This window comes from Chamaea fasciata, unplaced genomic scaffold, assembly GCF_029207755.1.
Source record: "Chamaea fasciata isolate MVZ Bird 193981 ecotype frontalis unplaced genomic scaffold, bChaFas1.0.hap1 SCAF_11, whole genome shotgun sequence".
NCBI classification, from domain to species: Eukaryota; Metazoa; Chordata; class Aves; order Passeriformes; family Sylviidae; genus Chamaea; species Chamaea fasciata.
Window position 1 is genome coordinate 24,682,761 of NW_027094096.1, and position 17,256 is coordinate 24,700,016.

Consider the following 17,256-nt stretch of genomic DNA (forward strand, 5'->3'; position numbering starts at 1 on the left):
CACTGCCATAGTCAACCTGTGGTCATTGGCTTTAGGGTTTTTCCTTCTTCTTCTTTTTTTTTTTTTTTTTGCTTAAACAGATAACCATTTTCTCTCACAACACTGCAAGTAAATAAAAAAGTCAACCCGCTGAAATGGATCTTCTAAAATGGAATTTTTGAATCACTTAAAGCAAGATTTTGTTAATGTCTAGCCTCAATTTAGCACTGGAAAAATATCAGAACTTCAAGTACTGATTGGCTTAACAAAATTTACATGGGAATTTTTTTTATTATTACTTTTTGGTTTAGTCTTTCATTTAAAAGATTTACATTACTATGGAAACTAATTCTAAGACACATTTGTCTCTGGCTTTCTTTACAACTCCCTTAGTTCCTCTTTGATTTTCAAATGTAAAGGCACACAATAAAGCTTTATGCATTTATTAAAATATACAGATTTTGGTAAATTTAGATTTTTTTTCTTAGTATCTTGATTATATATATGTATTAGATGTATAGTTGTCAACAACACAGTCATTTGAAAATAAAAATCACTCCATAACATATCTGCATATTTTTTTCTTTCTCATGACACACTACAAGACCCCATTGTACAATGCACCAATGGGCCTCTGGAAACCACAAAAAAAAAAAAAAATAGGATAGAACAAACTGCTTTTAACAAATACACCAACTTCATACCAGAACTGCAGAGAATTGTTACACCAGAAAGTACCACCTGCAAAAAAAAAAAAAAAAAAAAAAAAAAAAAAAAAAAAAAAAAAGAAAAAGAAAAAAGCAAGATACACATCAGAAAGACCGAACAAAACGAAGTGAAGGTCATTTACAAGCTGGATTTACAACATCCCATGTTGCTGGGGTGTGATTTTGCTGCCACGTGGAGGATGCCGGAGTGCTGGGCCTCGGACCGAGGGGTCATGACCGTGTGGAGTGAATTTGTGGAGGGGCTGAGATCCTGCAGGGTCAGCCTGGAAGGTTTGAGGTATTTATGCTCCATCTGTACCATGCATTTGGCCCCTCAGGGGGTGTGCCCCGTGGAGGGCAGGCAGGCACGGAGGGGCTTTGTGCCTCTCACCAGAGGTGGGGGCAGGATGGTCCCGCTCTGCCACATCCTCCTGACGGCTCAGGGATGTGAGAACCTCCCTCAGGGCACCCAGAGGAAAGGCTGCAGTTGGGGTTACAGCAAAACAAGCACTTGCACCTCTTTCCAGCCCCCTGGCCAGCAGTGCCCAGAGGTGATGGTCACACCTGGACATTTTGCCTTCTCAGCCTTTGCTCATGCCCACTGAAGAGCCCAATGCTGCTACAAGAGACAGCATGTGGGTTCCCAGAGGCTGAACCCGCACATCTTCCAGGAACCACCACCTGGAATAGGGAGCAGGGATCCTGCAAACCAGCCCTTGGGTGCTGGCAAACCCCCAAGACATGTGGCTCGGTCACTTTCTCCTTAAATACCTCTGTTGGGTGGGATGTGGTCGGCTCAGGAGGAGGGTACAGCTCCCACCCCCAGCACAGCAAGGGCTGACAGCAGCCCATCCACATGTGACAGTGCTGGGGCATCAAATGCTGTTCCCTGGTGGTCCCAGGATGGGGCACAGCCAATCCTGCCCCAACTCTTCCCCAGGAAGGGGAAGGAGGATGGGAGAATGGGAATGGGGGCAGCCAAAAGGCTGCTCAGATCCAACGGAGAAGTTCCTACAGACACCAAAGAGCAAGGGGTCAAAAGCCCTTGTCAAATAATACGGCGTGACTAGAGCGGACGTGACGACAGACACTGGTACTGGTAACTGCTCCGTAGCAAGAGATTAAGGCTGCAAGAAGAACAGGCTTCGACTCAACAGGGTGCTTGGGCATGAGTTTGTGGTTCGGCAGATGCCCAAACACCGTGTGGAAGCAGGACGAAAACGACTGCCTTGGATATGGTATAGTACAAGAGCTGGTAGGAAAATAGCATCAATCTTTCTCCCTGAAGACATAAAGCCAGACCTGCGAGGAGCCATCTCTCTTGGGGTGCTTCTAAGGCATCGAGGAGGAGAGCAGCCAAGCATGGGTGAGCGGTGACCATCGCAAGAGGAGCTCAGCACCGCCGCAGAGGTTTCCCGAGCTGGCCCCCGTGCACGTTGCAACAGTTTTTCAGTGGGACACACTCAGGATTTCTGCTTGTAGAAGCCTGGTAGGGGTGGACAGCAGGGGTCGATGCCAAAACAAAGCTTACAGGTCCTTCAGCCAAATCCTCACTCCCACCCTGAAGCTGCTGCAGAGGCCAAACTTCCTCTGGCTTGCCTGGAGCACTCCAGGTTAAAGATCTGCAGAATTGGATGCTCTTCTCCACTGGGAAAAGGACTGTAGTTTGTCACTGTTTGGGACAGGAGCTGGAGGGAAACTTTAGCAGCGCCAGGCAGAGCGTCTCCATCAAGATCTCGTATCCCAGGACTGATGGGGCTGGGCACAGTCCAGGCACCCTTCGCACCTGCTTGCCCACAGAGAGTGCCAGGCAGGTGTTTTGGGAGCCTTAGCCTCATCCAGTGTACCAAAGCATTAATGGTTCTCAACCTCCACGAGGATATTTCCATACTGGAAATCCTGCCCCTGTTGATGTCAAATTGTCCCCTGGGATGCCAGCAGCAGCCCACGGTACTGGCAGTTGGTCTGGGCTGCACTGGCGCCCCTGGGATGGATCCATCTGCAGGTTTTAGCAGCTGCGGGGAGGATGGGAGTTTCTCTCTGATGGGTTTTGGTGACTGTTTGTTCAAAAACATGTTCCTCTACCACAGTGTTTTACACGAAGCATGATGGGCTCCACAGCTGGGCCTGCTGATAATCACTGACCAAACCCCATGATGGTTCTGTGGGGACTCTGGCAGCAGGGAGTCTGATGGCACTTCTGGGGGCCATGGCCATGTTCGGGGGGTTTAACATCCACCTGCTGACCATCTCTGCCCTGCAAGCCACCAGCTCTGTTTGGTTTCATACTGAAATACGGACACTTACGGAATGAGCAGCATTTCAGTGTTTTTCATACAGCACCCATCAAGCCAAGGTCAAAAACAGAGAATATTGTACAAGGTGCAGACGGCAGCAGGGAGACAGATTTCAGCCGCCAAGTCCTCTCCGCTTTCTACCCATGGCCCAGCCCTGCCAAGACGTGGCTGACCCATGGGTGCTGCTGTTTAGTGAGGGCACGGATGGGTGTCTGGACCACTGAGGGCAGAGTGAGCACTGGAAGGTGCCCAGCACGGTGAGGGAATGACAGCACAGTCATTTTTGTAAAAGACACAAGGTGGTGGAAGCAGTGCCCAACCTCAGACTGGCGATGTTCGGAGGAATGTGTGGTCCTCGTTGACCATTTGTACAAAGAGGGTTGAGCCAAGAGTGGGTCAGCCCTCAGTGTGACCAAGAGTGGGATCAGGGTCCCAGCCACACATTTGGAGTGTTGGGTTGTGCTGGGACTTAAAGATTGGACCCAGACATGGACTAATTTTGAATCACAGTATTGGGATTTGGGGGTGGGGATGGACGTGGGGGAAGCACTGCTCTGGCGCAGCGTGCCAAAATGGGCAATGGAAACACTGTGTGATGGAACCAACTATGCATCTCTGAGCTACTCCCAGGGAAGAGCGTGTCCATCTCCATTTTGTTCCTACCCACCTCTCTGTGCCTCTGGCTCAGCTATCACTTCTAGGTGGCTCAAAGGAAAAAGAACACGCATGCCAAGAAAGTGCCAAAAAATTTAGAGTGGCATCCCACCACTGCGGCCATCGGGTGGACATTCCCCAGGGACAATTTGACTTGTCCCCTCGTGTGGCTCCTTCCACCTCTCAACACCCTCCTGGTTTGGCACATCTCCCACTCCGCTGCCTCCACTGGTGCAGCTGGTGCTGGGAGATCAGCCGGTGGGGGGGGATCAGCCAGCATTCACCAGAGTGACACCCCACTGGTGGAGCTGGCACGGGCCACGGGTGGTTTTGGTTCGGGGTCAACGGCAATCGCAGAGCGTGTCCCGAGTACCGGAGGTGAGCAGGGCGGTGGTGGAGGACCCGGGGAGGATGGGGCAGGATGGGGGGAGCCATGGGGACCCTTCCTCATCTCCTGGGCGGCGCGGCGCCCCGCTGTCTGTCCTGCTACTCAGGCGAGTAGTCCAGCTCGTCGTTGGCGATCAGAGCATCCGACGGCGCTTTGTGCCGGCCTTTGCTTTTCGGCCTGCTACTTGTCCGATGGCTTTCCTTGGCGCCCGCCATTTGCTGGTAGGAGAAGCTCTTGTCCTCAGAAGGACCCCAGGCAGGGTAGCTCTCCCCCTCGGGGGCGAAGGAGAAGCCGTCATCCACGGAGAAGGGGTCGACGTCCACGTCGTAGCGCTGGTACGTGCTCTGGTGCAGGGCCTCCTCCCGGGCGCTGATCTCCAGCGTGCTGTTCCACATCCCATAGCCAAAGTAGATGAGCAGACCTGGGGTGGGAAGAGAGAAAGGGTTGGATCCGAACTACTCGCTGGTCCTGCTAGCCCTACCTGATATCACCTTCCTGCACAAATGCTGTCACTGGCAGCAAATGTATCCAGAGACCTGATTTCCAGTGGATCACGGGATTAACCTACCCCAGACACCTGCACAGAGAAATCCGGACTCCACATGCCATGGACTAGCCGTGGGGGTCTGATGTGAGTTTAAATCAGGACCACACATCTCTCCCAGAAAAAACAGTGGGATGTCCCATCCCCAACAGCCATGGATGGGCTGGTGGAGCTCATCACACCTAATGCAGCGGTTTAATTGACTCTTTGCTGACAGCACTAGAGGTATTAGTTGTACCCACAGGGCAAAGTGCTTAATTACAGCAGATTAAATTGATGCTTCGGAGTAATCTTTTCTTCCAGGTAGAAGGACTTTCCCTGGGTTTGCAGCTTCACGTATTGCCTTCAAGGGCCAAACAAGCACTGAGTATGTCGTCTTCAGGCCAAAAATTCAGATGGCAGCTTCTTTCCAATGGCTCAGCTTGGAGGAGCTGTGAGAGCTGCTTTATTTGTCTTTGGTTTGTGGGGTAACTGGGTTAGAATGTAAAGCGCTATGGACATGCTGAACTCCTGATCATGTGTCAGAAAACCTAAATTTGGGGGGGAAAAAGGGGTCCACAACAGAGTCTGTGAGTCTGAAGATGCCCCTACCTCAAAGTTAAGAACTTGGGGTAAAAGGAGATATGGTTTACAGATCTGACTTTGCCAGGGCTGCTGGGATTGCGCAGCTCTGGGCTTTGGAAAAGCAGCACTGAAATACTGGTGTGGGCTGCTGAAAAGCTCAAGTGGGTGCCAGAGCAAGAAATCAGGCTGATTTCTGTACAAAACCTGCCTGCGAGGCATTTTCCAGGACCCGCCTACTTTGCATCAAAAAAGACATCAAAATAGTCACCTTTGCATGGAGTCATTCTCTTCCATGAAACTGACGTTTTCTGGAGGTGTAATTTTCCCTTTAGCTGTGGTTCAGGGGCTGGATAAAATGAGATTTCTAAGAACTTCAGGATGGCAAGGGGCAGGTAAGAAGGACTGGGCATGTCCCAGGCATCAGCCTATGCACTCTAATTAGGGAAGTTGTTATTATCAACACCCTTCCAAAAGAGTGTCAGTGAAAAAGTTAAAATAAATGAACCTGGCACTCACCCACAAAACACCAGACGGCAAATCGGATCCATGTGACTGTGGAGAGCTTCAGCATGAGATAGATATTCACCAGCATGGCAAAGGCAGGGACAAAGGGCAGACACGGGGCCATGTAGGGCAGCTTCTTGGGGTTTTCTGGCTGCTGCAAGATCACAAACACCAGCACAGCGATGAGCAGGACCATCAGCACGACCAGGAGGACAGCCCACCAGCTCTGCTCAGAGATGTAGTCTGACCCAAAAATGATGAAGGAGCAGAAGATGAACATGAGGACGAAGAGCAGGAGCACACAGGTGGTGACGGTGTGGCCGGTGGCCGCCGTCGGGCGATCCATTTTCCCCGGCAGCCCGAGGTGGATCCGCATGGTGTAGTACCGAGGGCCGATCAGCTTCTTCAGCTTGATGAGGTAGATGTTCTCAGACTCATCTGCCTCAATGCCCGAGGTCATGTCGACGGTGCCATAATTGGGGTGATTCACGTTGTAGGCGGATTTATCGGATTTCCCAATCAGCATCTCGTTGTCTCCTAGCGACGGCAGATTTTTTGCCCCGCACGTGTTGGTCGGTGGGCCGGAGAAGTCCTCTCCTTCACTCCCAGGCGAGCAAGCTTCCTTCTCACAGTCGGCCAGGATGCCCTCCTTCTTCTTGGTGTGCTCCTCGGAGAGGAATTTGACAAAGCCATCGATGTCGCTCTCGGGCTGGTACCGGAGAAGCAGGACGCAGACGGACACCAACGTGTAGGCCAGCAGAGTGCCAATGGACATCATTTCTATCAGGTCCCTCAGGCTGACCAGCAAGGAGAGCAGAGCTGCCAGGAACCCGGACACGATGCAAGCCACGACAGGGGTTTCTGTGTAAGAGCTGACGTGGGACAAAAACCTGGAGCGCAGAACAGTCACAGAAAGTTAAAGTCACAGAAAGTTAAAGTCACAGAGGTTCCCTGTTGCAAGAACCCTTTCCTGGTTGCAGGGGACAGTCTCAGGGGTCCCTTCAGCTCTTGTTGCTGTTTGAAATTTGATGCCAGGTGTTGCCAGGACTGGCAACACTGCTGAAGTTGAATCTGGGGTTAGACCTGGATCTGACCAGCTCTGCAATGAGCCCTCAGAATATTTACAAATAAGCACCCACATTTTATCCATATGAACTGCTTTCCTTCGCAAGTAGACACTCATCCTCACATCATCAGAATCTCTAGGTACCAGGACCAAGTGAGAAACTGTAGGGTACACTGCTCCTGATATTTTTCCCCCAGGATATTGCCTTGGCTTGTGCCCCGTTCTGCACCCACCGTATGCGTGAATACTCATTGCTCCCTGTAGTGACAACACCATCGGGGTGTTGGCACCCCCAAACCCACCAGCACAATTTCCCCTCAGATCCCAAAAATAAACGCCAGCGTGGGCATGACTGACCTGAAGAGCAGCCCATCACCAGCCATGGCGTAGATGACTCTGGGCATTGGGAAGAGGGAGCCCAGCAAGCTGACAGTCAGGCCGGCCACAGACCCAATGGCAACGATGAATTTGGCTGCGTAGAAGCCGTGGACCACAAACATTTCCATCAGTGGGGACTCGGTGTCGATGGCATCGTAGGGCACCATCAGCGTGAGGATCATGCTCACCTGGGCAAGACGAGAGGAGCAGGACACGGGTGTCAGCGCCAGCACTGGGGGCTGCTGGGGATTCTCAGGGTGGAGGGGATGTAAAATGCTGGAATTGGGTCTGTTTGCACTTTGCTGTAGGGTGGTAAATTCAGAAAACTGTGGGGTCTTAGGCTCTGCTACCCAAAGGCAAGAAGGGGATGCTTCAGGGGTAATGCAGGAGTCAGGTGGGGCTGGTGAGACTGGTGAGGCTGGTGGGACGGGAAGGGTTAGTAACACTCGACTGCATTCCCATACGGGAAATAATGCCGAGGCAGACCCTAAATCCAGATTGCGTTGCTTGGAGCAACACTCTGGCTCTGTTTGAGTCAAAGAATTTGTTTTCATGAGAAACCTCCTCTCATGCAGGAGAGGTAGTAGGTGAGTTTCTTTGGAATTATCAGAACTGTGTTTTTTCTCCTTCTTAACTAATTTTTGCTCTTTTGCAAGGAAAATCTCTGAGCACAGGCATGCTTTTATTTGAGTGCAGAGCAGTGCAATCTCACACGGCTACCCCCACCTATCCTTCCCCTCACTTGGATCCTCTCCCGTATCTCCAGCAGAGGCAGTGCTGCTTTTCCCAGAAACACGGAGAAAGGATGCTGCAATGCTGCTGCTGCTCCTCCGTCTTTGCTTCTCTCCTGGGTGCAAAAATAGCTGTGGATGGGGATGAGAAAAAAGCCTGCCTGCCACCAAGTCCCTGCAGCTGGCAGAGGGGTCTTGTCAGGTGACAGAGGCTTGGGGACAAACGGAGAGGAGCCTCGGCAGGCACTGTGCAGGTGCCCAGAAGGGACTCACATGGTGCACATATATGTGCCTACATACATATTTACATACTTTCACACCTGTGTAGGGACTACTTACAGACACATAAGCTGTCAGGCACGTGACAAGCGAGGCTGTGATGGCGTAGGGGATGGAGGTGTTGGGATTCTTTGCCTCTTCTCCCGTGGTAGCAATGATGTCAAAGCCAATGAAGGCGTAGAAACAGGTCGCAGCCCCCTTGAGCACCTGCGGAGAGGATCAAATGTCTGGGTGCCAGGAGGGAGGCTGGCATCCAGCCAGGGAGAGGGAGCTGAGCACAAATGGAGCAGCCCTGTTGTTGTGCCCTATCTGAGCTAAAGGGTGACTGGCCACAGGTCAGGGGGTGTACATGTAGCTCTGGGGGCTGACCCTGGGAGCGCTCCTAATCCACTGATTTGATCCGGGGAAGATTTCAACCTGTGCCCTGAGCCAGTGGACACATCTGCAGCTCACCCCACAAACCCGCACCCATGCAATGCCTGAATCTGCTGGTGGATCCTGCCAGTGACAGAGGAGACAATCAACCAATTTCAGGTTTGGTTTCACAACCCTCCACCTCAAATCCAATTTTATGAGTAGGGATCTTGAACATGTTTACACGTTCTGCCTTAGCAAGATGTCTCATGTGGCAGCAAGATCCGCTCGCAGAGGAAGCAGGAGAGAGCAGCTGCTGTCAGATGTGAGCCGCTTCCCAAACAACCTCTGTTTTGCTTGGAAGCTGCAGACAGGTTAGGAGCACACATTGGAGCACTTGGATGAGGAATTATTTGTACTGTTTGGTTATTTTTTTTTAAATGTGATTTTTTAAAATATACAATATTAGCGAGGACATTTATAGGGAAGGAACACTGGAGCAGAGCAAAGGCTGCCTGGCTGTGAGGGAGCTGATCTGGAGCTTGCTGGGTGCCACCTGTCCATCACACCTCTGTCATCTCAGTGTCGAGTGATAATGCACACAGTAAAACTCGCCTCTTTCAGGGACTGTCTATAATTATCCTTTTTAAATATGCCCTGCGCTCCTGGGGACCTCACACTTGTGCTTGGTGGTGGATTCACTTTTACAAACAACTTGTGAGACAATGAACCAGCTGAAAAGGATGAGACCACCCTACTGAGTTTTTTGTGTTTTGGGTATGCATCTATCATTTAAAACTACTTTTTTTTTTTTTTTTGGTGCCAAGAGATATTTGGCATTGAATTGGAGCAAAACAGATATTTTCTATTTTCTATTCTCTCTTTTTCACTCCTATTGTATTGGATAACAATCCAAGCACAACCTGAAGGTAAATATGAGCTCTGTTCTCAAGTGAACCTCAGTGCTCTTCTCCTCACTGTTGTTCCCTGGCAAAGAGGCATTGATTTACTGGAGGAAGGTGCAGGGACTGTATGGCAGTTTGGGACCCTTTCAATAATCAAGATTCTTGGTTTACTTTACTTTCTTGCTTATTTTTCTGCACCAAACCCCAATGGAGTTGAGCAGTGTAAATCTGAGAAATTATCTTGGGTTTACGCCAGCCGAGATATTTTCAGTCTCTGTTCATCCTTGGATAAAAACCAGTGCAAGCAAGCTAAAAAAGCCAAATATGTCCAAATTCTCAGTAAGCTTTGAGGGAACATCCATAAAATAAGTACTGGCAGGCGACGTTATGAAGTGCTCAAAACAAATGCTTGAGAACATTGTTGTTGAAATACAGCCAGCAAAAGTACATCCCCGCTCCACAGAGGCTGAGCCAGCTCTCCGGGGTGCCCTGTCTCAGACAGCCACAGCATTTTGCTCCATTGCCTGGCAATTAGTGGCGTTTCCTTGGGGACACTTTCATGTGGAGTTTGGCTCTGCAGAAGGACATTTTGGAAAAGTTCTGGGTTTATGCTAAGAGGAGTTAGGAGATAGGGGCAAAGCGTTGCCGTACTCTTTGGGTTTGGAGGAGAGAGCATGTCTGCATCCAAGCCTGCACTACTGGGATTTGGAGGTCCCTGGCCAAAGCACAGGTGGATTTAGCAGGGCTGGGTTTCAGGGGGTGCAGCAGAATTGGGGTGTTTACACCATGAGCAAAGCTGAGTGTGCGTCAGCACTCAGGTGGTGTGCGTCCCTCCGTGCTCCCAGGACTTACCCCTGGCCATCCAAATGGCAGGAATTGCCCTTCAGCCCAGTTGTCACTTTTGATGTAGAACAGACCAGCAATCATGATGAAGATCCAAACTGCCAAGTTAATGACATTGAGCACGTTGTTCAGTCCCACTGAGTTCTTCACCCCCATGGCCACAATGATGGTGACAATGACAGCAATGACCAGAGCAAGAAGGTCAGGATACGACTCCTCTCCTTTCCCTAGGTGAGAGAAAAGAGATGTGTTACTCTTCATCCACAGAACATCCAGGAACTCTGTGGGGGAGTTTTAAACACTTTTCAGACCTTGAAGTTTTGCAGAACTCTTTGGTCTCATTGCAAAAGTGGTCTCCAGAGGCTCATGCCTCCACTAGCTAAAGTTGTTTAATTATGGTGATAAATCTTGATGTCTCAAGACACCGTTCGGACTTTTGGGAGAGCAGCAAACCAATGACCGTGTGCCAATTTGCGTAACATTTATCTGCCAAGTACTCATTAAAAATCAGCCAGCCATGAAGTTTTCGTGACGCAGGTACAGGACAGCTGGCTGGTTTGCTTACTGGTAGGATTCATGGGCTGTTGCTGGAACTGCTTGGTCATACAGGACCACCACAGTCCCCAGTCCCCAGCAGTCCAGCAGACACCAACTTGTGTTCTCTAACCAAATTCTGTGTGTGCCCCAAGGGGACCAAGCAGAGTGTTTGCAGTGGGTCAAATGTTTCTGTGCTGCCCTTACCCTCCGACATTTGACTATTTCCGTGCACCTATTCTAAATGCCAGCTCATCCCAAAGGGGCTCAAACTACTGTGCATCCCGTCCCCTCCAAGCCTGCCTGCGCGCCAGGCTGCCGAGGCAAAAGCACCAGAGCCAGACAGATGGTAAATAATGAATGAAGCCTAATATCCGTGTCTGACTTCTGACGAGCCTCCCAATTACTTTTCAGGCGCTAATTAAGGGAGGTGTGTGTGCCCAGCAGGACGCACCCAGGCCGTTGAGCGTGCCGACGCTGCTGATCATCCAGCGGCTGATGGTGTGGTTGGCCAGCGAGTCGAACATGCTGCTGAGGGCGCTGGCACCCGCCGCCGTCCCGATCAGGTACTCCAGGATGAGGTTCCAGCCGATGAAGAACGCCACGAACTCCCCCACGGTCACGTAGCTGTAGGTGTAGGCGGAGCCCGTGGTCTTGGGCACCCGTACGCCGAACTCGGCGTAGCAAACTCCTGCTTGGAAAAAAACGGGAAGCGGCGTAAGGAAAACGTGGTTGGGGAATGGAAGGAGTAAAACCGCCTTGGTGCCGTGTCAGGACTGCAGTCAACATCCGGAATACAGAGACATCCCATGGTGACCCTCCTTCCCATGTTTCTTGGCTTAAAAACCAGAAAAATTTCCACTAAAATCAAGTTGTGATGGTTTGTTTGTTTTTTTGAGAAGGCACAGTTGAAACCAGCCAGATACTGACATGGGATCCTGGACCAGTGCTGCACAGCCTCATCCCAGAGGAAGATGCCACAGGAGGGCTCACAGAAAGCTACACCCCTCCCTCCCCCAAACTCCCAATCTCCAAACACTCACATTATTGCACTGCAGATCCAGGCATGAGCACTGTCCAGATCATCCCTGCTCTTGTTCATACCCAGGCAAGAGGAGCTTGAAAACGTCTTACATAGAGAACATAACTTATTTTAACACTTAAAAAATATTGTATTTAAGTCTTCTAAAGAATATTTGCAAAACCAACTGCGTGGAAGAAGAAAAGAAAAGCAAAAAGAAATATTTAACTGTAAACGTTTGGGAGGAGAATTAATCAGACTTTAATGCTTTCTGAACTCCTTGTGTGCTTACTATGTCCGGATAATTTTTAATAAAAACCTGACCCTGACACGTTGATGTATTAAAACAACCATTAGCTTTTTTTAAAAAAGGAATGGATGTACTTAGTCTCAAATTCCCCAAATATTATTCAGAACAAGTGCTGGAAGGGTCCTGCATGTTTAACACTGATTAAGCCCCTGCCCCAAAGACCCCAGTAAAGTTCACATGGGTGAATTGGTTAAGGCTGTTGCTACCATTGAGTAAACACGTAGTAATTATTGAGCTGTCTGCCAACCAATGTTCTCCATTTAGAAGATAATAATTGCTTCAAATTTGAAATCAGTTTAGTATGGAGAGAGGAATGAATAATTTATAAAAGTGTTATGAGGTGGCTGCTCTTACTTTAAGTGCCATTTTTACACTATACAAACACAGAGTTATTGAATCTCTCAGGCTGAATTTGGTGGTGCTTCTTTTCTCGCTTGTGGAGGATTTTTATATTCCATTCACTGCTTGACTTGAATGTGGGTTGCTTTTCAATGGGACTCTTCAAAACTTGATTTCTGCAGAGCAGCCCAACAGGAGCCACAAGACGTTTCCATCATCCATCCAGCCCTACCAACAGTCATTATTCAAAGCTGATGAAAAATGCATGCACTCGGCAAAGGTACGGCGTTCACAGATAACTACAGGCCTGAATGATTTATGAAACTGGCGCTCTGACAGAGACAAGTATCTAGTTTCTCTCTTTGATGGCCTTAAAAAAAAAAATATATATATATATATACACTCTTTCTTGTAGGCAGCTCTTCTTTTAGCCAACGACAAGATAATGACTGAAGAGGATGGTTATCGATACACAACGATAATGCCAAAGCAAAGAAATTAATATGTATAAAATGTTGGAGTTTTTGATCATTCTACTAGGATCTCAAAATAGGAGAGCAGTTTTTCACTATGGCTTGGGTACAGCAATAGGTTGAGAGTGTCAGCATTAGGTGTCAGCATGTGTTAGACACACACACACACATACATACAAATATAATATATACTACTGTCTGTTGTATTTGCACTGTATTATTATTACTATTGTTATTATTATTATTGCTGTTATTTCATTATTTTTACAATCTAACTGCACAATAACACTGTGTTACTCAGTTAATCCTTGGCAGCTCAAGCTATTCAGCACCTTGTCCCCTGTCTCCGGGGGGACACAACTCTCCCAGTGGTCCTGCACAACCGGGCCAGCTCTGGGACTGCAGAGAGAGGCTGGGTACATCCTCCCTGTCACAGCTTTTATATTCTTCCCCCCAATCAAGAATGTTTGCAATTTCTGAAGGAAACAAGACAACACAGTGTTTTTTTTGCAAGAGCAAACATTCTCCAGAGGACCATTCCTTTTCCTTGAATATCCGCTGCACTTGTGCCATTGGTGCGACAGTCATTACGCTGGTGTAATTATACAGTTATTGACACTGTTCAGCAGGACGTAAACACAGCTGAGTGGTCTTGCTCCTTCCAAGATCCCATCCACAGAACGGCCACTGGGCAGCACAACTGGTGGCATGAGGAACTGGTGCTTTTGGTGTGCTGGCATGGTGGTGGCCGTGTTGTGGATGCTGACCCTGCCACTGATACTTGGCCCAAGACCACACAGGAACCATGAGACATCCCACAGGGCAATGACACGATGGCTGTGATGTTTCAGCTGAAAAAAAACTTCTGAGAGGGGCCTTTCAGCTGCTTTGGGGGTAACTCCAAATAATTCATGCTACCACACAAGAAATCCGGAGGGACCATCTTTCATCAGCCAAGAGCAGCCAACTTATTGAGGAAGGTATGTTATTTTCATCAAGCCACTGAGCCTATCCATTGCAGTTCATGATCAGCATGTGCTGATGTATAAAAGGCAGCTCCAGAAAGAAAGCTCCCATCTCTCCAGCTTCTCCCAGGCAGCTGCAGCCCCTCAGCCCAGCCCTCATCCTGCAGCCAGGCAGCACCTGAGGCACATGCTCAGCTCCCTCGTGTTCCATGGCACATCCTGGCTGCTGCGGATCCTGTTTCCCATACCAGTATCAGGTAAGAGTGGGGCACTGTGCTCCAAACAAGGTTATTGCTTCAGGAGAGAAGATCACTAAAGGGACAAGGAATGGCTGGTGGAAAAGGCTGTGGAGAAGGTGATGGGGTTGGGTGAAATGCAAACTGCTGGTTTTTGCTCAGGAGGGCTTTTGGATAAACAGGGGGGAAAGTGGGGAATGCCGGTGGTCACAGCTGATGGCAGGAGCCTACAGTGCACTGGAGGCATTGTGGAGGGAAGCTGGGCAAGCATTTTGACTTGAGAGATGACTGTAAAGGCCTTCTAGTGAAAGAAGAAAATAGATTGATTTAATTAATCAGTTTAATCAATTATGGTGTGTTTGTAAATACCCTGATGGGGTATGTGTTGCTTAAAACTATGGAAGGCATAAGTGGAATTTGTTGAGTAGATGAAATTGGAAAAATCCCTTTCTGAAACAAGGCTTAATAGTGAAAAGAGTCTTCCCAATGGTAGGACCTCCCTATGGCTATCTCCCAGAGAAGCCAGATGACCTACTGGATGGTTTTAGCTTCTTTGTTGTTTTTGTCTGGTTAGGGTTTTTTTTTCCCCAAGGCACTTCTGTGCTCACTTTTGTAAGTGGTGGGGTTTGACTTAGTGATCGGTGATGGACAAAGCAAAAGTCCCTTAAAATCTGTTCATGCACACTTGCTCAAACTCAGTGCCTGACGCACCAGGCATGACCACGATGGGAGAGCTGAAATCACATCCCCACGGAGTCTAACAGCCTGTCCAGCTCCTGAATTCTTACTTGGCTTTACTTGCCAAAAAAGTGTTGCTGTTACAAACAACAGCAGCGTTAACGATGAAGTGAGGAAGCAGCCAAGGAGACTATCAAAACACTGCAACCCTCACAAAACGCTTTCCCAGGGCTACAAAAGCAAGGGGAGATGAAAGCAGAGCGGGAAGCGGCGCAGGCTCCTGTGGGCAAAGGCGGGAGGAGCTCCTGCTGCGGGGCAAGGCTCATGTCTGGGGTGAAAAAACCCCTTTTGGAGGACAGGGTGTTTTTGTTAGCAGAGACCCACCCAAAGTCCATTTGCTCTGGGTTTGCATCACGGCCAACAAAACCTTTACAGAGGAGAGAAAGCAGGCAGTGGGAAAGGAGAGGCACTGATGCTATCTACTGGCTTGGATAAAAAACCAGGCATTTTGGTTTGTTTGTTGTGTTGGAAACTCAAATAAGCATTGGATCCCATTGCAAACTCTTGGCTCTCACTGTGGGCTTTGGAGAGAGCCTGAAGCTCATCTCTGGGCTGTGCCAGGGTTGTGCCTCTGGGCTGCAGGGACATCAGGGGTTCAAACTCCCACTCACTTTGGTGGGATCTCCATGGAGCAGCACTGCAAACTCCAGGGGAAGGCCACGATGTGCTTCCACCTCTCATGACAAAAATCCAGAGTTTTGAGAAGCTGATCTGGGTCACTTTGCTGTGTTGGCTCTTGCTGTCTACTATCAAAGCCCTGTGCCGTTTGCTCAGGTTTCATTATCCAACCCACACACAAAAGCTGGATACCAGACTGACACAGCATGCAAAGTCCTCTGAGCAGAGAGAGCAGGAACATCACATCATCGTGTTAGCACTGATCTGGAAAGGACAAATGCCAGCAGTTCTGGCTTCATGTGGGAGCTGCAGCTCAAGCCATATGCTCAGCTGGGTTCCTACGGAGGAGATAGAATTCACCGTGTTTTTACTAAAATACATCATTTCTCTCTCCCTGCACATTTGTTTGTTTTTGGTTTCTTTTGTTTGGAAATTCAAAGACTGACCCTGCATGAATGGGAGCCAATGAAATCAACTCCAGAACTAATTGAGGAATTTTGCAACAGTTAGCCTTGTCAACAAAAGCAGCTGGCCCTGGTACTGCCCAAGCCACTGACAATCCTTCCTGTTGGAACTGAGTTTCCCACAAGCTCTTTCTCCTGTGCTGTGGTTTGGACATGATCTCATCCTGGGACACAATCTGCAAAACTCTCAAACATCTCAAAAATATTGCCCAGAGGCTCCATCCTTGTAGAAGCCATTGGCAGCTCATCAGGACAATCATGCTTGGGCTGCTGGCTCCCAGCACAAGGTTTGGTCTGATATTTGGGCAACGAGGGACAGCGCACCCCATGAGCTGCGTGAGACCTGCGGGAAACGGTTTTTAGTTGTTGGGGAAGGCGCTGCCTCCTTGTAGCTTGTGGTGCTGAGTAGGTGCCCGCCCACAAGCAGAGAGGACGCTGGACATGGCACAAGGCCTCAAAACCCCACTCCAAACTCACCTGACAGGATGGACGCAACGGCAGCGATGATGAAGGACACGATGACCCCGGGCCCCGCCATCTCCTTGGCCACCAGGCCGGACACCACATACATGCCAGTGCCCACGCAGCTCCCCACGCCCAGGGAGATGAGGTCCAGGGTGGTGAGGACCTTGGCCAGGCGGGCGCCCTGGGCGGCGGCGGCCCCGGTGCCCTCCAGCATGGACTCCACGGGCTTGGTGCGCAGGACGCGGGTGCGCAGGGCGTGGCCCGCCGCCCCCCAGGGCACCCGCCGCGGGTCCAGCCGGGACAAGAAACCACTCATGGTGCTGGGCTGGGCAGAGCTGGGCCACAGGCTGTGTCAGCAGCACCCCTCAGGGCCGAGGCTGCGTCTCCATCCTGCGCTGGCAGCCCTGCAAGAGAGGGGAACAGAGTTTTTGGCTGAAACAGCAAAGAAAGAAGGAAGAGTCAAAAGGGACCCCCCCCAAACTGGTTTTCTACTTCTCTGTGCTTTTTTCATCCCCAGTCATATTTTCAAGAACGATTCAGAAACTGCCATTCTCCCCTCCCTCTCTCCCTTTCAGCAAACTGTGTAGTTCTCACAGTACCAGCAGCAGTGAGCGACTTCTTGACTTTGCGCAAACCAAGAAGAATTGACAAGCTGCAAGCTAATACAAGGGAACAGGAAAAATAGTTTATTAAATACGAAATTTTTACCTGGCAGCTTCTTTCCTGTCAATACAGAAATATTCTTTTGTTTTAATTGCCTTGAAGATAAAAGAATTAATTTTTTCCATCTTTATATCCAAAACAAATTACTCTGAGTCCACAAGGCAGCCTTGTGTTGCTGAAGTTTATTAAATGAAACACAGCATTCATTTCATGTTTTGGTTGATCACTGTTCAAATT

At 49.4% G+C, this 17,256-nt stretch overlaps 1 protein-coding gene across 1 annotated transcript; it reads right to left on the minus strand.

Annotated features, from left to right (window-relative positions):
* Positions 1–250: 250 nt before the first annotated feature.
* Positions 251–16,672, minus strand: SLC7A14 (solute carrier family 7 member 14). Its single transcript, XM_066193723.1, has 7 exons — positions 16,369–16,672; positions 11,182–11,418; positions 10,203–10,420; positions 8,152–8,298; positions 7,061–7,269; positions 5,650–6,527; positions 251–4,446 (listed from the first exon to the last, which is right to left on the minus strand). Exons 1-7 carry the CDS (start codon positions 16,670–16,672, stop codon positions 4,124–4,126), a joined length of 2,316 nt encoding a protein of 771 aa, XP_066049820.1. The 3' UTR covers positions 251–4,123.
* Positions 16,673–17,256: the final 584 nt, after the last annotated feature.